The sequence below is a fragment of the Pteropus alecto genome, unplaced genomic scaffold, assembly GCF_000325575.1.
Source record: "Pteropus alecto unplaced genomic scaffold, ASM32557v1 scaffold20, whole genome shotgun sequence".
Taxonomy (NCBI): Eukaryota; Metazoa; Chordata; class Mammalia; order Chiroptera; family Pteropodidae; genus Pteropus; species Pteropus alecto.
In genome coordinates, this window is record NW_006436298.1 from 25,610,763 (window position 1) to 25,637,904 (window position 27,142).

Genomic DNA, 27,142 nt, shown 5'->3' on the forward strand with positions numbered 1-27,142 from the left:
TTGATATGCTGGGTAAACCATATTTCTTCACTATAGAGAAAAAGAAACCACAATTGGTCATCAACGTGACTCACTCTGTGTTCTACCACCACACCCAAACCACAGGATACTGCAAATACTTTGGTTAGATTTAACCAAGAAAATAAAACCATCATGCTGAGCAAGAGTTTGTGTATCAATGTATGCCTAATGTCACTTACCTTTGGTGTTTATAATGGTCTTAATCCTTCTTGTTGCAAATCACTTCGCATTACGAAGTTAATAGTGTTGGATTTATTTTTATCTTTGTTTTTTTTTTTTTCCCTGTATTTCTGTTGTTTCAGGCTCAGATTGTCACATGAGGACAAGCTTATCATATGTTCAGATTTCCTTTTTTGAGAAAAAGTATCTCTTTGATTCTAAGGCTTGAAGTAAATCTCGATTTTTTTTTTTATCCTGACACATAAGAGATCCACTCATTTTTGGAGAGGAGAGAGTTGAGAGCATGCACCAGGGGCCATCGGGAGTGTCCTCTCAGCCTGTTCCAGTTCCTCCCTCTCCGTAGTAGAATCCCAGTGCTCATTAGAGCTTCATCACTCTGCCCTCTTCCTTCCAACCTGTATAGTTGATTGGACCAACGGTAGGCCTGACTTGAACTGACCCAGACAGGTTTGCTTTTCTCATTGGAAGGTGGGGCTAGATAAAAAGACTGAGAAGGAGATGGAGAGGGGACTTTCTAAGTGATGAGAACTATAACATGAACCATTTAGACCTGGGATTCACTGTGGGAAGTGATAACCCAGCAAGCCAGCCTGCAGAGAAAGAACATGGCAGGCCCACAAGGGACATGGAGATGATAGATAGAGATAGAGGGGGCCAAGCTTCCTTGCAGCCTTCCAGCCATGAGTTCCAGTCTCAAGTGAGGCTCAGTTGTATTTTACTCTTTAGGTTTGGGAGGTCTTATATTTCCTTGAAACTAATCTGCCTTCCTTTTTGTTTGAACTAGTACAGTTTGCTTTTTCTGTTACTTAACAACAAAAGAATCTCAACAATTCGGAGTGTAACTAGAAAATCGATCCTCTCACTACTGCATATCACATTCCCTTTTGACCGAGGGCTATCATTCAAACCCATTCCTCCCTGTTTGGTTCTCAGAGAAGATAAAAAAAAAAATTGTCCTAAACTCTCCCTCTGCCTGGGTCTATCCTTCTCCCAGCCTTATTCACCATTCTCCACAAGAAGCTAGCTGTCTCCCCACTGGAAGTTCTCCCCACTGGGCCATGCATAAGCCATTCTTCTCTTTTCACCTTTCTTGCTGTTTTCCATGATTAACTGCCTGGAGAGTCTCATCCCCTGATTATCTAAATTCTGCGTATTTTTCAGGGCCCGGCATAAGCCCGTCCACCATGAGGCCTGGGTGGTGACTCATACTATATGTTTCTCTTCCTTTTCTGATCTCTTCAAACATTTCTACTACATATTTATTGACACTGAAAAATGTTCAGGATCCTATGTTAGGTAAAGAATACATTTACAAAATAGCATGTATATTACAGGGCTATAGATAAAGATAAAGCTATATATTAATAACAACTATTTGTTGAGATTTGGTGGTAATTTTATTTCAGTTTTATTTTCCCTGTTTATATTTTCTTAATTATTTCTACAGTAAACACATAATGTATAGTAAAATAATAAAAGGAAAATTCTAAGCTCCTTGATCTGGCTTTTAAGGATTTCCATAATTTGAGTCCTTCTAAAATTTAGCACAAACTTGAATTGTTCTCGTGTTATTCAGGTTAGGATCTACTTCCAAATGTATTACAGTATATTTAAAAATTCAGATAATATTTTCTTGTTTTTTCTTACTCTTCATCTTTCTGCTTCCCTAATTCTGATGTGACAGTGAGTTATTAATTGATTAACTTATTCTTGATAACATCTGAATAAAGTCAAATAAAGGCTTATACTATGCATAAGTGTGTGTACTCTTTCTGAAAAATGCAGTCATCAGCCTTTCATTGTTGGAGTTCCTGTGATCACTATTTCTATCAGCATTTTTTTCCTGGGATACTTCAAGTATCACATTTTATATTTTGCATTGCATCATTTTAATATAGGCAAGATGATCACATGTCTAAATAATGCATGTCCAGAGTGAATCTTAAACAAATGGTGTATAACTCATTCATTGAGTGGGTTTGACCAAGTGCTATATGTCAGGAGGCCTTATGACACAGGGCGTTTAAGTAGAAGCTTCACACAGGAGTCACCTAAACATATATTTTCCACCTCGTATGTATGCCATAAGCTGATTGTATCCATGGCTAAATTTATACTTAGGTAACGTGGATTACTCAGTTTACTTTTCTGCTTTATGTCCTTCCCTCAAGGTTTTAATTGCATACCATTTTATGCTTTGGCTAGGATGCTATTAAATCAATTATCTTTGCTTTAAAATTTTCCTGTGACCTATTTGCTTTTATTATCAAATATAACAAAGGCAAACATTACAATCAGAATTGGAAGAGACCTTAGGGTTTCCTAGACCCTGCATGGTCTGAATCATGTATCTTCTCAGGACTACCCCTGACAGTGGTCATCTGACCTCTGCCCAGGTGACTACGGCAGGTAGGATTGTGTACTGGTGATGGGCATTGGCTTGGGTCACTGTTGAATGTAGGTCTGAATCATAACTATGGTATTTAGCTGTAGCTCTTAGGCAATTTATTGAATTTCTCTGAGACTCACTATCTGTATCTGTAAAATGAGCCTACTAATCCATTCTTTGTAGGGCTGTTATTTTTAAAAACATGTTGCAGGGAGCTTCTGATTTAATGCACAAATTGGATATGTGTTTTTATCCCTTCTCTCTCCTGAAATCCCACTAAAAAAAAGGGTAAATGAATTTAAAACAAATAGGAAAGTTAGAAACTCACAAGGATAAAAAGATAATTATGGACATGAGATACCAACACATTCCTGGAAAATGTAAAGTAAGGGTGGAGTAATGGAAACTGACTTTTACAGAATGGAGAAAGTGACAACCTGAGAGCCTGCAGAGGGGCTACTGACAGAAGTGAGTCAGGTTGAATGCCAGTTTGAAGGTCCAGGACTTGGAGGTGGGGTCTGGGCTAAATGAGGGAGATGAGCGAAAATCTATAGATTGCAGTTAGTACCTCAGGCCCTTTCTTCCATTCCACTCAGCAAGGTAACTACTCTCTTCCAACCCTGGATGAGATGGGCGACTCTTACCCTCTCTCCATCATTCAGGATTGTGGAGAGAGGATAAGAAAAGTAGAGGATCAATTCAGGACATGAAACAGAGGGAGAGATATAATCCAATAATAACATTTTTAAAACCAGTAAGAACTGACCAATAGTAGTTTACATACACACATACATACACTTCCTTATGTACATCTTTGGTGCCCCGTCCCTAGTCTGACTGTCTCAGAGGTCTAAGGGACATCCTCTTAGCATGTTGCAGAGAAGCCCAAGTTCTCACCCCACTACAGGAACAATACAAGTTGCTGTTCCCACTCCTAACTTGATGGTGCTTAGAAGAGCCTGGGGCCTAGCAAATTTTTGTCTGATTTAGATAATTGGGGTGACGAGAATTGATTCAATAGCATCATTTCTTTAAAACCGTATTTATTTCTAGTCCTATTTGCATCTTTGTTTAGTCATTTAAAATTTTTTTCAGAATATTCTTGGAAAGAGATTATCTACCCATATTGTCATCCAAGCTCAATTCTGAGAGAGCACAGCAGAAAGAAGAATCACAATACATTAGCCAGTGAGTACTTCATTGTCAAGATCAGAAAATTTCCAAACATAGCTCTAAATAGGTACTTGGCTCTAGTCTCTTGGGAAAGAAATCTTTCCTAAACCTTCTCTATCTCCATCTTTAAAGGCATGATATACATTTGGGAAGCAGTAAAGACTGTTTTGAATAATTTTTTTTCTTTCTCCCACTTGTCCATGCACACATATACTACATACATACATACATACATACATGACAATTAGTTATGTAGGAGGTAGGTAGACAAATTACATCCATGAAAAGTTTATCTTTGTTGATAGGTAGAGAAAATAGAGGACAGAACTGTGCAAATTGCATAAAGTAACTATGCAAAGAAATTTTTGATGAGGATAGATGTTGGAGGAGAATTCGCTGATTATTGATATCGAATATCAAATTCTAAATTACAATTTATGGTTTCTGGATGCAAAGAAAATATATTTACTTCAAGAAGCATTATATTAGTCAGAATAAGATAGGTATGCCATACTAACCAATAAACCAGAAACTTTTGTGGTCGATCACATGAAAGTATGTCTCTTTCTCATGCAAAATCCACTACAGGTCCAGCAGTTCCCCAAGGCAGATGGCTTCTAAGTAATTCACGCTTTTCTCATCTTATGCCATTATCATTCTCAACCATGAGGCCTATAGCAGTGGAGGGCAACTGTGTGGAAAATTCATAAACACTCATCACTTGCACTTCCAGCCCAGTTCAGAACTATTCCCAAAGCCTCAATTTAATTGCCAGGCAGTCTGGGAAATAAGGGGGAGCACATGGGTATTAGGTGAGCATTAAATGTCTCTACCATAGTCTGAAAGTGTGGACTCATGCATGGGCTCTGTCACTTACTCACTATATAATTTATTTAATTTCTCCCTAACTCAGTTTCTTCAATTGTAAAATAAAGATAGCAATTGCATCTAACTTATGTTGTTATAAGGATTATATGAGAATACTCAAGTAAGGCATCTAGAATAGTGTCTGTCACAGAGAAATTTCTCAGTGATTGTTAGCTATTGTAACACCATCATTATTATGTAACTTGCTACGTCCTCCAGGGTTTGGTTGACGTTCACTAATGATTTTAAGTTTAGTGCAACACTACAGAAACACATTACATTCAAATAGCCTTTACAGTCTGAATACTTAGAATAATCTGTGAAGCATGTAAGATGAACATAATTCCTATTTCATTGATTAGGAAACAGCTCAGAATCTGCTCGGTTGGGTCAAGGTCACATTGCTAGTTCTGGATAGAAGACCAGAAGCCAATTCTCATGATCCACTGAACAGACTTATCCAGACTGACTTATCTAGTAGAAACTGGCCCAGACTGACTTATCTAGTAGAAACCAAGGTGGCAAAGGTGGCTTGTTCTGGGCCACAGAGCAGGTCGATGGAGAAGAGTTAGAAATCTGGTCCCTCAACTTCAAACATTTAAGAAAAGGTGATCAACAGTGAATCCTGGGAGAGAGAGTTTACATTCCCCATTCCAAGCACCAGTGACCTTTCCTGGGAGAACTTTAAATGTGCCTATTGAAATAGACTATCTACAGTGTCAGATAGCTGCTAAGGTCAGAAATATATAGTGACAGAAACATGATAATGCATTTTCCCCGTCAAAAACCAAGAGCTGCAATGGGAATTTGAGACCCACTGACATGGAAAACCAACCCAACACAACCCAAACAAAACAAAACAAAACAAAATGTTTTTAAAACAAATCAAGTGGCAAAGGTCTGAATTTTCTATCAGCTTTAAATGCTTTAGCAATTGAATAAGGTTAAACTACAAAATTACCATCTCTGTAAGTCAAAATTTTGAATATAATCAATTTAAGATGGTTCAGTCTAATAATTGGAGTAGATAGGTTCTTTCCCCTATGATTCCTCTATTCTGATAGCATAGTCATGAATGCACAAAGCTACAAACTACTCCTGCAACAAAAATATGAATAGTGTACCTACCATGTGCCAACACTCTTCTATGTCCTGGGGATAGATCAACGAGCAAGACAGATAAAGTCCCTGCTCTATTAGCCAGACTTGGCTTAACAGGCCACTTTTATTGAGTGTGATTGCCAGAGCCAGGGCTTCAGAGTCAGGCCAACGTGTGATGAATTCCAGACTACAGACACAAACATTTCTTGCTCACTTTCTCTCTCTCTCTCTCTATATATATATATGTGTGTGTGTGTGTGTGTGTGTACACACACATATACATACACACATATATGTATATATATGTACATATGTATACACACATACACACATTTGTTAATGGACATACATGTGTGTGTGTTTTCCAGGTTCACCGTGCAGAGGTACAGAATATTCCATAAATTGTAACTGTTACATTTATTTACACTTGTTGAAGTTTACCCTCCCTTCAAAGATTTTACCATTTAAAGAAAAATAATGTACTAATATACTAATTAAAATGCTGGAACTTCAACACACAGAGAAATAAATAGATTAGTGAGGACAGGAGTGTAAACTTGACACTGCCTAGCATTCGTGAGCATTGCTGAGTGACACTGTCCAGAAAGGTTAGACTGGAGAAACCAATGAGGAAGTGAGTCTTCCAACATGTTGTTAAAATGAATTTTGAGAGAGTGGAAGGAAGAACAACTTAAATAAGAATACCCAAAGCCTCATGAGAAATACAACCTAAAGGTAGATTAGTCTACTCAGAAAGAAGTAATATTACAGCCTTTCTTCCTAGGAATTTTGAGGAAACACAGCCCAAGTTGAAAAAGTAGTTTACTCTTTCTAGACTAAATGCCAAAATCAGATCTCCAATTCACAAGGGGTATTTCCTAGGAAAGAAAAAGCTGGAGGTCTGAGCTCATTTTGAACTGCGTTCTCTTATATTTGTGCTCAAATGTTTCCCATCCTGAGTGTATTAGTTTGCTAGGGTTGCCATCACAACAGCTAGGGCTGGCTTAGAACAACAGTAATTCGTTCTGTCACAGGTCTGGAGGCTACAAATCCAAAAGCACCATGTCAGCCAGGCCATGCTTCTTCTGAAGGTGCCATGGGAGGACCTATTCCAGGCCTCTCTCCTAGCTTCTGGTAGTTCCTTGGCTTATGGCAGCATAATGCCAATGTGCATGGGCAGTTCTCTCTGACTGCACACCTCTGTCTCAATTTCTCCTCTCTATAAAGATGTCCATTATACTGTATTAGGGCTTACCCTAATGGCCTCATTTAAACGTGAGATCATTACCTCTATAAAGCCCTACCTCCAAATAAGGTACTGGGTTAGGACTTCAACACATCTTTTTTGGAAGGACTCAGTTCAACCCCTAACACTGAAAAAGAGGAACCTGGTCTAATCATAAAAAGTAATATTGACTAGACTAGCACAAAGTGATGCCTCTTGGGAAATAATCCAAAATTCATATAAGTAAAAATCCTATTAATGAAAAACAGTTTTACAAAGCAATGACAATTCTTTGAAAGAAGGCTATTTGCGCCACAGAACTATGCGATATCAATTTGAATAACAGGTCACCCTCAGTGTATGGTCTTGTGCAACCAATGCCTTTGGAGACTGAACTGCATCTAATTAAATCAATATAATGAAATCAAAAGGTTAACCTTGCAGGTATGGAGAAATGAGCTGTGAACAGAATTGTTTTTCTTTCACAGTTCTGTGTATGTCACTAGGCAGCAGCAAGCCACCTAACCCCATCACAAACATGACAATTGTCCCCAGCAGAAAAGCCAAGCCACTCATAGAAACAAAAATAATCCAAGTCCCAAAATTATTCCAGAAGAAAATGGAAGGATAATATGTTCATTATAGCTTTTTCTTTTCTTTTCTTTTTCTTTTGCTAGTTCACAGCAGAGAGGTTGGGCATCAGTTAAGTTTCACCTTCACCTCCTGTAGTTCTGGTAAGAGATTTCTAGAAGCACAATTTGCTTCAACAAAGCAAAGTTGGAAATTCTGGAAATTCTAAGTGATAAAGTTTAACCTAAAAGTTTTACGTGCACTTGGTATATTATATTTATTGGTTACCTAGAATTACAATTGACAAAAAATACTGTGCATTGTTTTTCAAAAAATAAGTCGAATAATAACAAAAAATAGATAATGAAAGATAAGTCTTCCTCCCACTTGACATCCCCAGTCTCCCTCATTCCTCCCCAGAGGCAAACATTACTTACAATTTTTTATGCATCATTCCAGAAATAGCAAGTACAAGCTATACTTTTGTGGTTCTATAGAAAATTTATAAAACATATATTCCTAATATTAGAATACCATATATACCGTTCACGTTGCCTTTTTTCATTAACAGTACATCTTGTGACGCAGTCCACATCAGCTCATAGAAATTTACCTTTTAAATGGCTGCATAATATCCTATTATGTGGTTGTTTCATACTGCATTTAACTCTTCCTTACCGGTGGTCATTAAATTGGTTTTCAGTTCTTCACTATTATAAAGTGTTGCAATAAAAGTTTTGTGTATGTCTTTGCGCATGTGTACATGCAAGTATATTTGTTAGAGAAAATCAAAAGTGGAATCACTAGTAAAATATAGGGACAATTATATTTTTGACAATTACTTGCCAAATTGCCAACCAAAATTGTTGTTATCAATTTATTTTTCAATCAGCAATGTGGAACATTACCTATTTCTCTGCAATATTGTCAGTGGTGTGTTTTGTCAATCTTTATTGTCCTTCCCAATCTAATAGGATAAAAATAGTATCTGATTGTGGTTTTAGTATGTGTCTTATTTTGAATCAGATTGGAGGATATTTTCACATGTTAATGATCCATTTAATTTCCTTTTTCTGTGAATTCTCTATTTGTGTACTTTGCAACATAATGTTTCTATTCAATTGTTGGTTTTACTATTAGTTTATAGTCATTTTATGTTGTCTTCATAAACGTATTTTCTATGAGAAAATTTAATTATTAATCTTTTCCTTTAAAGCTTCTGGATTTTGCATATTTTAGAGAGAGCTTTCCAATCTAAGATTATAAAAAGTACTCTCCCATATTGTCCTCTGATACTAGTAAAGTTTGAGATGCTTTATAGTGTTTCCTCACTCAACATCTTAAAATACAAAAGATGATTATTTGTAAAGAATTATATGAACACACATTTCACCTTTTGGAGAGCAGCAGTCACCCTGTCTTATACATATGATTTAGAATATCTATCTTTCCAATGCACTAGAATCTAAAATAATTGAAGTTCAGAATTACAAGTTAAAGAAAAAATATCCCAGTCCATTGTAATAATTTTGAAAATCTTACAAGTAGATATGAAGCTTGAAACAAATAAAATAGGAATATTTTCACATTTAAAAATTTGAGTGTGGGCTGGTCTTAGTGACTTGATTCTAGAAAATAGAGCATAGAAAGGGAGAGATTGTGACTTTGTGGTGGACAACCTGGGCAAACACTACCTTTGACATGTGATGGAGGTTAATCTCTTCAGTGATAAATCCATTGAATATTGTGTGATGATAAGGCCACTTAATCCTGTAGTATTCTTCCCTCAAACTCACAGGCCCAGCCTAATCATGAAAAAAAAAAAAAAATCAGATGAATTCAAATTGAGGAACATTCTACAAAACATCCGACCCTTACTCCTCAAAACTGTCAAGATCATGAAAAACAAGGAAAGCCTGAAAAACTGTCACAGACTACTCTGTAAGGAAACATGGCGATAGTGCATTATCCCGGATTGAAACCTTAAACAGAAAAAGGACATTAATGAAATAACTGATGAAACTTAAATAAGTCTGGAGTTTAGTTGATAGTAATATCCTAATGTTGATTTCTTATGACAAATGTGACATGGAGATGCAAGATGGTAACATCCAGAGAAGCTGAAACTAAAAACTCTCTGTACTTCCTGCAACTTTTCTGTAAATCTACAATTATTTTAAAATAAAGTTTTATTTGAAAAGTAGTTTTATGTTTAACAAGAAAATTCTAAGAATAAACACCCCTAAAATATTTGAAATAACATTTTATTTACAATAATCATTTTTAAAAATTTAAAGGTAATTTTCTAGCAGTACCTTCATTGCTTGAAGTAGCTGACTGACATGCAGTGTGAATCCTTCCAGCCGGAAAACTAGTTCTGCTGTGCGTCATTTTCAAAAAATGCTTGCAGGAGCTGCAAACATAAATGGGTAAGCAGATGCCTAAGTGACAGCCTGGTACTGTGGAAGGATCTTAAAGTGATCTTTTGAAATTCATAGACAGTCATCATGTTGAAGATGGGGTTGTAAGGAAATTTTTTTAATAACAGCTTTATTGAAATATAATTCACATAGGATACAAGTCACCCATTTGAAGTATACAATTCAATGGTTTTTGTCCAGAGACATGTAAATTGCCAATTTTAGAACATTTTTAGCACGTAAAAAAAAAAATCAACCTCCTAAACCTTTTACCTATCACATTGGCTAGATGGTTTTTTGGAGAATTTCAAGAAGTTTCAGAGCATGAGGAGGTAATGTGAATAAAATAAAGAAAGGATTTTTAAGATGTTTTGCTGAGTGTTCAGATGGTGTGCCCAGTAAGACATTTTCAATTGTAGTAAAGATTAAAATGCTTTTAATTACTTTTGGAATACTGGACCACTGTTTCTTTAAATATAATTTGCATTTAGGATTGGGCCATGAGGATCCTGGACCTTATATAGATTATCGAGAGTTACAATATAATGCAGTGCTGGGGAAAGTAGAGGGAGCTTTGAGAATGGCAAAGGAGGAATATTCCAAGGAAGGGGAAACAAGCAAAGGCATGAACTTGGAAGAGCCAGGTATATTCCAGGATCTGAAAGCAGGAGGGCATGGCAGCATGAAGGCATGAGACTGTCGATGGGGCCTCCCAGGTCAGTGCTTGTAGGTCCTAGGAGACCGTGTTAAGAGGTCTAAATTTCATCCTGTTGGCACCTAGGAGCCATCAAGGGCTGTAAACATTGAAGAGGGTTGATTCTCACAGTGCTGGTTAATTGTTGGCCCGCAGATTGTACTAACTCTGAGAATTGAGCTCTTTTCATAATCCCATACCCCCAGGGAGAGAAAGTTGCAAACCTCAGGGAAATTAGCATGGGAAGCAGAGACAGCCGAAGACTTTTAGAGCTTCCTTGCATGCAGGGAGTGTCTTATACCTACCTCCCTATCTGCTGCCAGACCTATTGAGCAATCTTTTTGGTTTTAATACCATTAGAAAATAAAAATTTTATATTTCCTTTATTTCTAACCATTCTTAGCAATCACAGTTGTAAAATTGTATTTTTTCTGTATCTAGATAGTCATATTAACAGCTTGGCTGCTCTGTGAAACAAATTGTTCTTCACTGATCCCTCTTGAAGGCAACAGTCATTATAAAGGGGGAGAAATTTAATTAAATGGGTAATATTTTCAAACCTAATGTTCTGTTAAATAGCAATTTGACAGCATGTTTTGCAATATTTTTTCCCTTCTTCATTCTATTTCTAAAATTTTATGATGTTATATAGCATTAAGGAGTGTAATGGATGTGATAAAGCTAACTGAATCCTCTTCAAGAATGAAAAAGCCCTTATCTCAGTTCCTGGAAGTGCCACGGACAGAGAGCCATCATCTCTTAGCTCCCTTTGGGTTTTGGGCACTGCCACAGCTTAAGGAAGCCACCTCTCTCCCCTAAAGCCATACTCCCTTCCCCCTTAACCACATCCATGGACTTGTTGATGCAGGCTTAGAAAGGTTCAGCCCTCTCTTGCCAACCCTGGACATCTCTAAAGAGCATACCATCTTCATCATTCCTTGCAGGGTTATTTGAGGCTTCCCCTGGGTCTGCATCCCAGCCCAACTTCTCCCTTTGCCCATTCCTTCCTTCCCTTCCTCAAGTGTTGATCCCAAGAACACTCTGTAATAAAGCCCTGAAAAGGAGATGTGATTTCAGTCTTCTTTGGTTCACATAGACAAGAAGCAGGACATTCTGTCACACTGAAGAACAAGGCCTGAAGGTATTTTGCAGGTGTTTTATTATTTAGAGGGATGTAAGATGAGACATAAAATCTGAGGGACTGGCTATAGGTGTGTGTATGACTCAAGTTCTTGTTTGGTAGCAGTGAACATTTAAAACTAGTTCCTCTGCTGTTTATCCTTTCTTCTCTCTGCCTCTGTCCCTCCATCCTCCCATCTCCATTCTTTGTCCTTTCCCGCAACCCATCTTCCATCTATACAAAAACTCGGTGTGATCTGAGAAGCACAGTGTCTTAGTCCATGCAGAATGCTATAATGAAATACTATGGACTAGGGAGCTTAGAAATGACAAAAAATGTATTTCTCACAGTTCCAGAGACTTTAAATCCAGGATCAGGGTGAAAGCATGTTTGACTGAAGGCCCTCTTCTGAGTCACAGGCGTCTTGTTTCCTCACACGGCGGAAGGGGCAAAGGAGCTCTTTCGGACCTCTTTTATAAGGACATTAATCTTATTCATGTGAGCTCCGCCCTTATGACCTAATCACCTTCCAAAAGCCCCACCTACTAATACTATCTCAATGGGCATTAGTATTTTAACATATGAATTTGGGTGGACACATTCAGATCATGGCACATGGCAAGACTCCTATTGTCTAAACATATTCTCCAACTGGCTAGCATACTTTCTTCTCCTTTATGCACAGAATTTCACCACTAGAGCCATTCTTCTGGATAATTCAATAGTCTAAGAGCATGAAGCTCCCATTCAGCTACATGAAAGTTACAAGAGAAAGGAGGCTATGAGAGCCTTTGCATGGTTTCTAATTAGTCGTTGCCTATTTACAGGGATTCTTTTTTCCTTTTATCTAGTTTACTCAGGAAGCCACCTCTATGGAGTAGAGCAAACTCAGCTGAGAGTCTCATGATGGCAGATAGGACAGGTAAGTTTTAATGGCATTGGAGGACACTTGGATGTCGGCCAGAAGGTCTAGGTTTTTTGGGGGTAACTCACCTTCCAGGTATATGTGGTGGTGTAGAAAGAAATACCATCCAAAGTGAAGGGGATTGTCCATACTGTGGGTACCTCAGAAAAACGCCCTGCCTCCTAAATTTTACCCACTGGCTGAGTTACCAAAAACCTCTCTGCGGTCAGATCAAATGGACACTCTTCATACATTATCTGACCCAACCTTTGAGTGACATTTTATATTGTGGACGAGCCCTTTCTTTTATAAGGCCTCTCCCTTGGCCTTTGGCACTCAATTCTTTAAGAGCTTCCTTCTGTCCCATTGCAGCTCCTTCTCTGGCTCCACTGCCTTCTTCGCTGGACTCCATCCTTTTTCTCATTTTGTTTCCTGTTGAGAAGTGATGAGTTTCTCCACTATTACCAGAATGAAGAGGAAAAGAGAAAATGTGGAGATTAGTTGGAGGGGGTTTTAATTTACTCAAATCAAACAGGTGGGGAAGAAGTAGCCCCTGACTTCCCCACCCCTCAGGCAGAATGAAAAGCTCCTCCTCAGGATCCTATAGTGCACTTGGAATCCCTTACAGGCCACTACCCTTATCCCACTATCATGTGCTTATGGACTTATTTGTCTGTCTTTCCTACTGGACTTGAGTATAGGAGGGCCTTACTACCTCCACAGAGCCTGACACATAGCAGGCATCTTATTACTGAGTAAATAAAGGAATAAAATTCTTACAAATGTGCAAATAAAACTGTAGCAAAAGTTGCCATAAATATTTAAAATGAGCTTTCCCAAATGCCGGTCATAGTATCAAAGTTTCAAATTCTTCACTGATTATAAGAAAAAGTGAGAACATCGCCGTCATCTTTAGCTTCTTTGAAATTTTTCTTTACTCATAGTCATCAAGGTACTGTTTAGCATGCAATTGTTCTGCTTATATGAATTCTGACTTAAGCAAAGCCAATCAACTATATCATGAGCACAGTGTGGCTGCTTAATAAATAAGTTGATAAATGGATGGATAACTCCTGAACTTGGACTAGCAGATACAGCTAGGTGTTGTGGGCACCTTAGTATTTCCTGAACTGCCCCACTCTTTCTTCTGTCCACAACCCCGCTTCCAGCCAGCCCACTCAAGCTTTCTTTTTCTTCTTATAATCACCAAAACCAACAGAACCCCAAACCCCCGAAGCACATTTGTACTTATTTACACACTGTATAAATCTCAATTACACCCCAATGATCATATTATACAAATGCCATATGACTTCAGCTAAACTGTAAGTCCTTGGAGGGCACGATATGTGTATTTTAATCTTTATATTGCTCTCTCTACAATTCCTTTCACAGTAGTATACATGGAAGACTTTCAAGAAATATAAAACTAACAGATTTAAATTCCATTTTAAATATTCCATTAGAAAATATCTCAAACTTTAATGGAACCCATTCTTCTTCCAGAGTTAGAATAACGAAATCAGGGATCTAAAACCTGAGTCTAGGCCCTCTAAGCTCCCAAGTAAGAACTGATTCCCATTCCTGGGCCCAAGTAGGGCTGCCTACACCTCACCCGTATAGTTTAAGTGTTTGCTTAACTTACTGTAGTTGTTTGGTCATAATCATAAAAGCATTTTTTGGTCACAATCATAAAAGCATTTTTTTCAGACTTATGACATATTTTCCTCAATTTTGCACGTGATTGATGCCACCAATTTTTCTTGAAAGGACAATTGTAGAGCCCATATTCAAGTTCTTTCATTTTTTGTGTAAATTCCTGCAGTGAAGCCTGTTTGTTGGAAATACTGCATCCCTAGAGAAGAACTAGAACCTTTTAAGAGGAAATGCATTTAAATCATCCTTCCCTGCTCCCCCTATTAAGAATGAGGCAGCCAGTCCCTTGAGTAAAGGGAAGTCAGAATCCCTAAAAATAAGAAAAAGTAACAATTCTATTCTGTCAAGCTCCATATAGCACAAATCTTTTCCTATAATCTGGCCACTCTCTCCAACTGCCTAAAAAACAGCACTGTAGAGAATGGTGACCCCAAGGCCCAAAGTGTCAATGCCGTTACAGGCTAACAGGTTTTTACAGTCAGGTCTGATCACAAACCGGCAGCAACCGCAGGCTGACAGTCTCTGCAGATGAACGTTTTCTAGTCAGGCTTGTTACATTCACTTCCACCCTCAAACCAGGAAGTGCTGTTTAAGATGAGCCAATGGTAAAAGCAACCCATCCTCGGAAAGAAAACCCGGCAGGCTACAGACAAGTTATAAGGGTTTAAATTGGGGGATATTTTTCGATTTAGATTGGGACCTATGGTTTTATTCCCATAAAACATTATTAAACTTTCAAAATTGCCCCCACCAAAAAAAAAAAAAGTAAAATAACAAAACATACACAGGCGCGCGCACACACATACACAAACGTACACACAAACCAATTTGATTTTGTGATCTGCTTTCTTTTGCAGAGGGTCCAAGCTCGGGCCGAATGTGAGTTAGTAAATTCTAAGTAAATCAGGGCAGACTGCAGAAAAGGTATGTACTCGAGATTCTTAGGTAGAAGGGTCAAGGCGTAGACGGGCCACGCCCAGGTCCCGCTCTCCCGTTGCACAGCTGCAAGATCAGTCTGGACAAGTCGGAGGAGGAACCCTGGGGCCTCCAGCCCCTTCTCTCTCGGACTTACAGGGAAGCGAGCATTTCTGGGGCGGAGGGGGCGGGGAAGGTCGGTGAGTAAAGACAGCGGGACCAGGGTGTTAAGTTTCAGGCCCGGACCGCTACAGCCAGCAGCGGGCAGGAAGGGGAGGGCCCAGCGGGGTAAGGGGCAGCCCCCTGACGGGTTAGGGGCTGGGTCAGAAAAGCTGCCTCACGGGCGCCCGCTGGCCCCTACGCTCCCTCCCTCTGTCCCTCCCCACGCTCCCCGCCCGGGCCTCCCTTGCAGTCTCCGCTGCGCCCTCCCGGAGGCAGCGCTCGTCGCGGCCTCGCCATGTCCCAGCCAGGCCAGAAGCCCGCCGCCTCCCCGCGACCCCGCCGCGCCGCAGCGGCCCGCCACACCCAGGAGGTGAGTGGCGCTCCCGTCTGAGGGGCTGCGCGCTGGGACGACCCAGCCCGTGGCCGTGGGGCGCCTTCTCTGGCTGCAGCCTGCCTGGCCTGCTGTCGCGTACACCCGCTCCCAGGCCTGGGAAGGGTGCAGGGCTCAGGGCCGCCGTTTGACAGGTGCTGGAGGTGGCCGAGGATTCCCTGACTTGGACTGAGTGCGCTGGGCGTGGCGCGAGCCGGATAGGGGGTGGCTCGCTTCGGGAAAAGTTTGTCGGTGAGACGTGAATGAAATGGTATGGAGATCAAAGGGAACTAAAGTTCATTCGGGAACCCTCCCCTCCACCCCCCAGAGTGGGTGGGGTGGTTTAACTGGACGGCGGGATCCTGTCTTCCGCGTAAAGTCGGGGCTGCAGGGCGTGGCTGCCTGGAGAAATAACACATCTTCCCTAACCATCCCCGAGCCAAATCGGGGGGCGGGAACAGCCCATAGGGGGCGGGGCCTGTGTCGGGCCCCCGCCCCAGTGCCCGCCCACCTGAAGCTGCAGGACTTGCAGAGCTCAGTGCCAGCCAAGTCCAAGGGAGTGCAAACCCCGCTCCTACCGCACCGCACCCCGCATCCTCTCCCGGTCCTGCGTGGCGTGGTTGAGAGTAATCCGGTTTTCGCTATGGCGTTCGCAAGCTGGTGGTACAAGACGGTAAATAAAAGCGATCGTGCCTGGGCAGGACCGGGAAGGGAATGTGTGTTCGCTTGGCCTTTCTGGGCGTGCGGACAAGAAGTTGTCCGCGGTCTAGTAGGGAAGAGGTAGGGACTGGGCACGACGTCCTCTCAGACCTTCAGGTTAGGCTCCAGCAGAGGCCGAGACTCAGCCCTGCAGTGGTACGTGCGAGCGCGCCCGGGCGTGTGAGTCGGGATGAGCCGATGCACCAGGCTCAGCTCGCGCTCACAAGTCAAATGGACCAGGAATTGTTGTTAGAGGAATTCCTCCCTACAATGGGGATTCCTGCATGAACTCAAATTCAGCTCGTAAGAGCTTAGATCTAGAGTTTGTTTTTAACCCGAGTAAAGCTTAAAACTTTCAGAGGAATGTTTTCGGACGTGCATTCTCCAACACATAGGAGGAGAGGCAGCCGGGATGTGGGCAAGGAGAAAACTCCAAACTCCAAGGAGCAGAAGCAACTGAGATCAAGACTCTGAGCGGGGAGGGGCGGGGGGCGACGCTGCTTTGTACTTTACTACTTTGGATGAAGGACAAAGATATTCTATTTATTTACTGCTTTAGATGCCAGGCCAACCTATTAGGTGTCATCTCCAGTCAAGCTGGCACTTGCAATGTTGAGGAACCAGGAAGCATGATTTAAGATTAGATTGCTTTCCAAAAAAGAAAACACGAAAGTTTTGTTGAGAGATAGTAAAAATATATCACATAAATTCGTGGTGAAAAATTTAAAAAATTAGTTAAGTACACTACTCTCTCATGTGGTATTGGAAAAAAGCAAAGATGTTGTAATCATTCTTTAAGTGAGAAAACTTGTCGGAATTAATAAACTGTCACCTATCAGCCATTTACCATTTACTGAGCACCTACTATGTGCCAGCAAAGTATTAGCCTTCAAGTACATGGTAGAGAACAAGACAGAGTTTTTGTTGTCAGAGGGCAGTGAATGAACTTTTTTGAACCTGTTTTTACATCTATAAAATGGGGGTGATAATAGGTACCACATAAGGGACAATTATATTAATGAATCAAAGTACCATACACATATACCTTTAATGACTGGGAATTCTAGTTTCTCTTGAGATATTTCTTGATGAATGTTTCCCATTATGTTTTCTGATATTTAAAAATGTAGCACCTTATGTGATAAAAGGAAAAGCTTGCTTTGAGTCTTATTATTCTGAGGTTCTTATCAAAATGTACCACGTGAATTATCTGCAGATATGGATGGCAGTAGTTCAGTTGATATCAGACTTTCCCTTCCAAATTCATGATTCTCTAAAGGAAATTAATGCTGGAATATTTGGATAAAAGTAGTTTAAATCTATGCCTTTAACTCTGTTATGTTTAGTCATAGTTTGACATTTTTGCTAAAACCTCTCTTAGAATACAGTTCTAGAACTAAGTATTAGAGGAATTTTTTTGCTAGTAGGAATCTCCTAGAATCAGCAACATGCTTGTGACCAAAATCTGACCTTTCTCAAACCAGTGCTGTCCCATAGAAATTTAGTGAGCCATATATATAATTTTAAATTTTCTAATAACCACATTAACGAAAGCAAAACTAAACAGATAAAATTAATGTTAATATGTTTTACTTAAACCACTATATCTCAGAACATTATTTCAACATGTAATTAATGTACAAATCACTTATTTTATATCTTCTTTTTCATATTTTACAAAATCTAATTCACACTTGCCCCATTTCAAGTGCTCAATAGGCACGAGTCACTAATGGCTACGATATTAGACAACACAGCTCTAGACATGGGTTCCTAACTGTTTTTGTTTGGTGGTTGTGAGGGGGTGATCACAAACCATTTTGAGAATTAAATGAAAGCTAAGGACCATTTTTCCATTTTTCCACAAAAAAAATACACACATATGCACACAAAAGCTCACCAATAAATCTCATAGTGGTCCATGGAGCCAATTTATAACATATACACATACATGATACATATGCACGTATACATATATAAAATGTCTATTATATATAGTACATATATATATATAATATAATGTTTTTGGTAAATCCTATAAAATGACTTTAGCGGGATCTTTTAAATACTGAAAAAGACTGTGAATGACCTAACTTTAAAAATTTAGGCTGAATAAAATAAAATAATGAACAAATATATCTGTGATGTGTTTAAGGGAATGCCCCATACAAAGCCTGTCAGTGAAACATTACAATGTATCTTTCCACACCAACTATCATCAATATCATTGATCTGATCTTTTGAAGAATTATATGGGCATATTTTAACTTTAAAAAGCTAGATTTGAAGAACATCTGATGAGCATCATAATGATGCAGCATGATGGAGAGTAAATTTGGTTTACACCAGCAACCGCAGTCCTGAGTCATAAGTTGACTCAAATAGGCTATGTTAATTAAAGGTGTTTCTTAGCCTAATTAGACCCATGGGCCCAGTGGCAGCATGATCAAGGAGCCAAGTCATTTGGGAGGCCCATCATTGCAGCCAGCCTGGGAAGAGTGTCACAAACCTTCCATGGCAGGACAGCCCACTTGGCTACAGTGATGTTTAGGAGTAAATAATGCAAATTATAATGTTTGCAAAAAGGGCCCAGGCTTTTTAGGGTGTGGGAAGAATGGAGGTCAGACACAACTTCTGTCTTGATTGTTGGCAGTTTCCAAATTGATTTGCTTCCTATTGCAGATAAGACTTTTAAACTAAGAGTGAAATCTGATGATATTGTTCTTTAATCAGTTTTGACATTTCCAAGAAAGCACTTTAATTATATTCAAGTGCTTTTTTAAGAATGCTAGAGCTTGCTGGGGGTGGAAACAGTGGGCAGTCGTTTGAGATTCCCAGGCAAGTGGGTGGGTAATTAGTCCTGAGTAGGTCATCTCAGTGGAGTACAAGACTTTTTTAAGCAGCCCATCTTTATTCTGTTTTTTTCTCCTTGAGTTCTTTTTTTATTATGGTAGTAAAATACACATAACATAGAATTTACCATCTTAACCATTTTTAAGTGTAAAGTTCAGTGGAATTAAGTAGATTCATATTCTTGTGAAACCATCACTACTATCTCCGGAACTCTTTTTCTTGAAAAACTGAAACTCTATATCCATTAAACCATACATCCCCATTTGATTATCATACATACCTTCAAATAGATAGCATTGTATTTAAGTATCTGTATTCCTTTCCATTTTCCTTTTTTCAATTCTACTATAAGAACATTTAACATGAGACCTACTGTCTTACAAAATTTTAAGTATGCAGTACTTTATTCTTGACTATAGGTCCAGTGTTAAACAGCAGAGCTCCAGAGCTTATTCATCTCGCTTGACTGAAACTTTATGCCCTTCGATTAGGAACTCCCCATTTCCCTCTCCACCAAGTCTCTGGCAACCACCATTCTACTTTCTGTCTCTCTGAATCTGACTACTCTAGGAACCTCATATAAGTGGAATCATACTGTATTTGTCTTTTCGTGACTGGCTTATTCCACTTAGCATAACGTCCTAAAGATTCAACCATGTTATAACATATGTCAGAATTTCCTTCCTTTTTAAGGCTGAGTAATAGTCCATTATGTATATGTATATCACATTTTGCTTATCTATTCATCTGTCAGTGGACACTTGGGTTGCTTCCATTTCAGCTATTTTTTGAGAAACTTTACTGTTTTCTAAGGTGATTGTACCATTTTACATTCCCACTACCATTTTACATTCCCACTACCAGTACACAAGGGTTCCAGTTTCTTCACATGCTTGCCAACACTTGGCCTACTGCCTTCTGACTTTTAAAGTTTTTAAAGAGAAATCTGTAATCTTATTGAATATCCATTGTATGTAACAAGTCAGTTTTTTTGGCTGCTTTCAAGATTCTCTCTTTGTCTTTCAACAGTTTGATTATAATGTGTCTACATGTGGAGTTCTTCGAGTTCATCTACTTGAAGTTCGTTGAGCTTCTCAGATGTTTATATTCATGTCTTTCATCAAATTTGGGAAGTTTTAGGCAATGATTTCTTCAAATAATCTGCCTCTTTTGCTCTCTCTTCTCCTCTGGGATTCCCACAACACAATGTCTTCCTTAGGTCTCTAGGCTCAGTTCATGTTTCGTTTATCATTTTTCTTTCTGTTCCTCAGACTCAATAATTTTGATTGTCTTATTTTATAGTTATTATTATATTTCTTCTGCCAGCTCAATTTGCCTTTGAAATCCCTTTGGTGAATTTTTAATTTCAGTTATTGTATAACTCTGCTCTAGCATTTCTTTTCGGCTTCTTTTTAGGTTATCTATCTTTTTACTGATATTTCCATTTTTTATACACCATTTTCTTGACTTTCCATACTCACTGATTTTTTTTTTTTTTTAATAAACAAACTCTACGTCTTACTAGTCTTCTCTGTGAGTTTGGAGTTTCCAGTATTAAAACCAAGAAAAATAGCTAGGGTATTGCCTTTGAGTGACTCTACAGAGATACATATTCTTAAGAGAATTCTAAGTTTTTAAAAACTTTTTATCACAGAGGAAGAGAGAATAATATAATGAACTTCTCATGCACCTATTACCTGTCTTCAATAATTGTCAACATTGTAACATTGTGCCAATCTTGCTTTATCTATCCAACTCCCAGACTTACCAACACACACACACATACACACACCCCACCCTTCTAAAGTATTTGAAGGCATGGAAATGGCACTTTTAAGGGTCATCCCTGTGACAAACTTTGTATAGATTGTTTGGAAAATTAATTCTGTGTTCCCTATACTTAATTTCCTTAGATATAATATGAAAGTGTGAGACTAACATAACACACAATCATGAGACAAAGTACTAAACATAAACTTATCAGATAAGCCTAGTTTTCTTTGTACTTACGAAAAGTAAAAACCTAAATCCCTGCTCTAATATTTACAGCCTTAGAAAATGAACCTTTAAACTTTTGCTTACTTATATTCATTTTACTATCTCATAATTCACCACAATCAGCTTGGTGCCAGAGAAAAAGAAGGGGGTGCAATAACTTTTATTATATTCTTAAAATGAATCAGGCAATGGGCCTGGCTCTTTTTTAACATCAGCTCGTTTCATAAATATGTCATCCCCTGGGAGGAGAGAGGAAGTTACCGTTAGGTCCATTTTAAAAAGAAAAAAAAAGTTTAAATTATTTGCTCAAGTCACATGGCCTTTCAGATCCCTGCTCTTTCTGTCCTGTTAGAGTTTGCCGGGGAATGGAATGCAGGGAGTTGGTTACCCAGGTAACAGAAGACTCACCCAACTGGGGTGGGTGAGGCAAACCAGAGATTAGAAATTGCAGGAAGCTGCTATCATTCCCTGGCTGTAAAGATGGAGGGAGGAGCTATAACACCTTTCAGAAGCTGGAACCTCATTTGGCCTGTCCCTCAGGAAACCCTACTGCAGAAGGGCAGAAAGGAGGGGGAAATACCACCCACCCACCACATCATCTCCTGCCAGTGCTTCCTACTGGCCGAACCCAGCCTGATGCCATCTATCCGGGGAGCCAGCAAACATTCCTGCAGCACCAACAGAGCAGGCTCAAGGCAGGAAGTCCACCTGAGGCTGACAGGCCCAGATCTGCACCAGGGAGACTGTTTTAAAACAAAACCAGCTTTACATCTCGGTTCTGCTGCTTATTTGCTGAACAATCTTGTTGTAGCAAGCAAAGTATACTATAAGAGTAGATTTTAGGGGATTTGGCAGGAAATATCAACTTGCACATAGTCTCTTAATTTTCCAAGCTATTTTTTCAGCTTTCTTTCTTTTTATCTAGTTTACTGTACTGAAAGGAGTGCAAGTGCTTTCACAGAAAACAGTCAGGTTTGTGGAAATGTAGTCATTCAGTCAAGAATTATTTGTCACACCTGTACCACAGGTCTAGAAAAAAATACATAATTTACCACGAGGTTGGGAAGGCAAAATATATCTTTATGAAGTAATCAGTAAGCAAGAGTCTACAATAAAGTGCTAATTTGTTTGCTTACTAAGAAAATAGAGACTTATGTGCTGATAAGAAGATATAATGTGCCATGCACAGGACAAGGCTCAGAATTAGTCATGAAATGCTCGTGTGAACACGGGGCCCTTTGCTTTTCCGTTGAGCACTCAGTTTACCCAGGAAGCCCAGAGCTGCCCCAGTCTGCTTGACCAGGGGAAGCCCCCATGGTACCAACTCAGTGGACTGATTTGAGAAGCAGAAACCTCTACTTCCGGTTGTGGTGCCCACAAATCATCCCTCAAAACCAGTGGTTTCCAATCCTAGCTGCATATTAGGATCAGCTGGGGAATTTTAGAAAAAATATGTACAGCCTAGGCCTTCCCTAGACAGACTAACTCCGAATCCCTGGTTTCCCGCATGAGCGTGTTTCCAGAAGTGCCCCAGGTGCTTGCGGCCCGCACTGAGGGATGGGACCACTGCTGATAAAAGGCTTTCTGATCCTTACGAGGCCCTGAAACAAGCCTTTTCCAGTAGGTGCACTGGTGGTGCAGCGAGAGAGCTGAGCTCTGTGCACTAGGAAAGTCCAGAGGGCATTAAGATAACCTTTTATTGCTTCATGATTTTGCTACAGCTGTTGTTGGACATGCAAATAATTGATATCAATGGCCTCGTCTCCAAGTTGAAGAAAGAAAATTTTCAAGTCGTTTTCCAATAACCTTTACTGTTTTTTTAAACAACTTTATTTAGATATACTTCACAGACCATAAATTCACCTACTAAGCCATGTAATTCAATATTTTTTAAAAATATATTCACAAGGTAGTACAAGCATCACCTCAATTTAATTTTAGAATTTTTTTTTTTTTTTAAATCAAAGACATTTCAGAAGCACACTAGCATTGGATACTTTCATGGCTGGGCTTGGACTTGGAGAAACTCAGTGTTTTTGCCTTCTTTTACATGTGTAGCAGTTTGTTCAATTGTATCTTATCTGATTTTGTGAGAAGTATACCTTTGTCTCTGTGTGTGTCAGGGTGTATCTAGCTAACAACAGGAAGGGTTCCCAAGTGCTGGAAGGCCCTCAGCTGGGTGAGAACTCAGGCTCCAAGCCCTGTTGCTCCTAGCTCTCATTGATTTCCTGACAGGTTTATGGGTTTGCTCTGGTAGAAGATTTTAAGCATATAAATGTTGTGGCCTAGAATGAGGACAAGGACAACTGTTCTTGCCAAATATGTGGTGATGTCACAGGCTGGAAATATTTGGAAGATTATTCCTTTTTGCGGAAAGAGAGGGAAAGCCCTTTATCCGATTTGTCTCATTGCCTCTGAACTCCTTACTGCCTTTACGTCTTAGCTCCAGGTCATTTCTGGCCTTCTGTGGCCCCATCTTCCCAATGAAATTTGTACAGATTTAGGGCTGGCCTCCTGCTCTTTCTGTCTTTGGCCTTATCTCTGGGTGCTAATATAGGTTGAAATTGATAAGTATTGTGTGTCTGATTAATTTTATAAAACAAACCAGTTTTAGAATAGAAAGGTTTTGTATTTTGTCGGGGGAGATTTTTCATGGTGGTTTTCCTTTTAGAGCCTTGGATTGAGACTTTCTTGATGTGAATCTCAAGCTTTTAACCAGATCCAGTGTAGCCTAGTCTCTGTCGATAGACTATAATCCTGATATGTGTTGTGACAGAGGAGGGTCTCACCTTTCAGATCCTCAATTTCTTTAGCCATAGAATGAGACGACAGTGTGTACCCCTAGTTGCCATGGGGAGTAAAGGTGACCATACAGGAGAGATGCCTGGCACTGGGCTTGACAGAGAGTAGGTGATTAGAACATGTTAGTTTCTTTTTCCTCATATAGAAAAGTCCTCAGAATGATCAGGTTTGTGGCTCAGTTCTCTTTCTTGATCTGTCTATCTTTCCCTTCTCGTTCTTCTCACCTCTCCTCACCCCACCAGCTACAGGTAGCTGTAGTAGTTGAAGTTTTCTGTCTTTGCTCTTAGAAAGTCTTGCTGCAGGTTCCTAAGTCAGATCAAATTTACCATATATCCTTCCCAAATATTTCATTACACCAGCTCGATTATGTCAAAAGTGCCTAATTATTCCATGAATTAAAAAATCAAGCACATTGAATCTATCTCAGTGAAAAGGCATTAACCGATTTTACCTTATTAATAGACTGCTGAATATTGACTAAGCCCCAAGAAATGGTCAGGGCAATGGTTCATTTATAAAGTTGCTATTTACCAGAAAGTAAATGGCATTCATAATTCTTGTTAATTCTCTTAAAGTGTTGATGGTGTTGGAGTTATGTAGGAAAAAGTCCTCAATTTGAGATGCTTGGTGAAATGTTTAGGAGTACAGTTTTAGAGTATTTGCAATTTACTTTCAAATGCAGGTAGGTACAAGTATAAAGAGATGTAGAAGTATAAAGAGATCGATCTGTCTAAAGTACATGCAAATATGGCAACAATGTTAATAATTATTGAAGTAGTGGGACTATGGCGTCTATTGTATTATCTTTTCAACTTTTCTGTATATTAAACAATTTTAATATAATAAAAAGACGGACTAAAAAACAAAACTGGAAAAATATAATCTATACAGTTTCTAAAAAGTGTTGCCATTTTATTTATGTGATTTTTATTTATTTCATGTATTATAAAAAAATCTTTCTATTGAGAACAAATATTTCTTTTGAAATCACAAAATACTAGTTCTTATAATACATAATTTTTATAATTTGTCATTATAACTCAACCTTTTTAGAAGTATTCATTATGTATTTACCCCTCTCAAATTGTTATTTGGAACCTACATAATTTTGAGAGATTTTGAGCGTTTCAGCGGAAGCAAGTAACTGATGGTGCTGGTTAATCTGGAGCATTGCAATTTTGAACCACCACCAGGAAAACTTAAAAAAAAGAAAAAAAAGGCTGTGCACTTACAGTAGGGTAATATATTATAGTATATTTGCCTCATGAGCAGGGAGCAGAGTGAGACTTTGTGGAGAACATGGAACCTTGTACCAGACAAGAGCAAATTGTCTCAAGTTTCTCATTTGTAAAATGGAATAATACCTCCTGACAAGTAAATGAGTCACTCTAAATAGTACACTCAGTAAAACAGTGGATATTGTGTGTTGTTACATATACCTAATCTGACAAAAATATGGAATTGGAGATAATAAATGAATGTGATATCATGGTTCTAAATATACAAGTTCTAGAAGGAGACAGATTAGCTAAATCTCTGTCATTATAAATCTGTCCCTCTCATATTCTATCTCCAAATGTTGTATAATTCTTCCCTCTTGTCTGGCCTTTAAGAATCTTTTGCTTACCAAGTTATTCTAAAACTTATCAAGTCCCATCTTGCTCTGATATGTGTGGGCTTTTAAATGATTTTTTGTTTGTTTGTTTTTTTTAAGATTCATTAATTACTCAATAGTGGTTGTTCTCAACTGTGGACGAACAAACCCTTGACTGGGACATGTAGGTAAAACAAGCCCCATAGAGGGCTTCATTCACTAAGCTAGTGCAGCCTGCCAGCTCTTTCATAGATTCCATCCACTGATTCATGAGAGTCCTTTGTTGGGAAGAATTTTCCATTCATGAAAGTGATTTCTTCCTAGTTTTTCATATAAAGAACGATTGAAAAATTTCAGCCATGTATCTGATATTCCTTGGCTTTTTTGTTTTTTTTTAACTAAAATATCTGTTGATATGAATAAAGAGATTATTATTCCATTTAGCATGATTTAGTGACAAAGAACAAATTTGAAGTCAGAAAACCTGCTCTGTGAACTTTTCTCATTTACTAGGTATATGTCTTTGTGAAAAGCACACCAAATGACTCTTATTATTAGTTTATTCATCCACAAAAATTATATGAGCCTCTTTTATTGTCAAATAAGGATGTATATGAAAGTGCCTTGTAAATAGTAAAGAATGATATAAATTATTACTACTACTATTACTATGATTTCCATTCTTCTCAATTTGAATAATTTCATTGACTTACATATCTAGGTTATGATTCTGCTCAAGAGAACATAATGAGATTTTATGTTTTGGTTTAACTGAAGGTGATTGGGATTGAACCCAATGACGAGCTTTTATTTTCTTATATTTGGGCTCCCTCTTCCCACTTTCTTGTACATCCTACTATGTGCAAAAAAGAAAGAAAGAATTTTTGTATTCTCTTTTCAAAAAAATTTAATAAACTTTATGGCTTATTTTATCTTATCATCAAAAGAAATGAGCATGTAAGCTACTTGAAGCTTTTATGCTTTTATAAAAATACTTACATTCATCCCCAGTGTCCTAGTGTGAAAGATAATTCTGTTTCTGGACATAATGAAATTCTAAAGCCATAGTAAATGGAAGTTGTAGGTATGGTCTTTCCACTTCAGGGTTTATCTTTCTGCATGGGTGAATACTTAGAAGAACTATAGAGAATTCCCAGGAGCCATTGGAGGTGATGGTTGACTTGGAAGCTGTGGTCCTCCCTCTTGTCCCTGCTGACCTGAGGCTTAAGTATAGCTTTAGGCTCAACATGGTCCTCAGACATCTCATCTCCATGAGGAACCAGATGTCTCCTATGCTGGCAATTTGGGCTTTAAAATTCCATGAGGCATTTTGTAGATGAGATGCTACCTTGGCATCACTATCAGATCTGTGTCTAGTTAATTACAGACTGACTTTCTACATCCCAAATGAATGTCTGTAGTTTCCCTT

The 27,142-nt window shown here is 38.8% G+C and overlaps 1 protein-coding gene across 1 annotated transcript in view; it reads left to right on the top strand.

The window, feature by feature from the left end:
• The first annotated feature begins 15,518 nt into the window (after positions 1-15,518).
• Positions 15,519-27,142, top strand: part of CAST (calpastatin) — a 105,952-nt gene continuing 94,328 nt past the window's right edge. Inside the window, exon 1 of the mRNA XM_015590400.2 lies at positions 15,519-15,767. Coding sequence (XP_015445886.1) covers positions 15,693-15,767 — 75 coding nt within the window. The 5' untranslated portion in view covers positions 15,519-15,692. The remainder of the gene's footprint in view (positions 15,768-27,142) is intronic.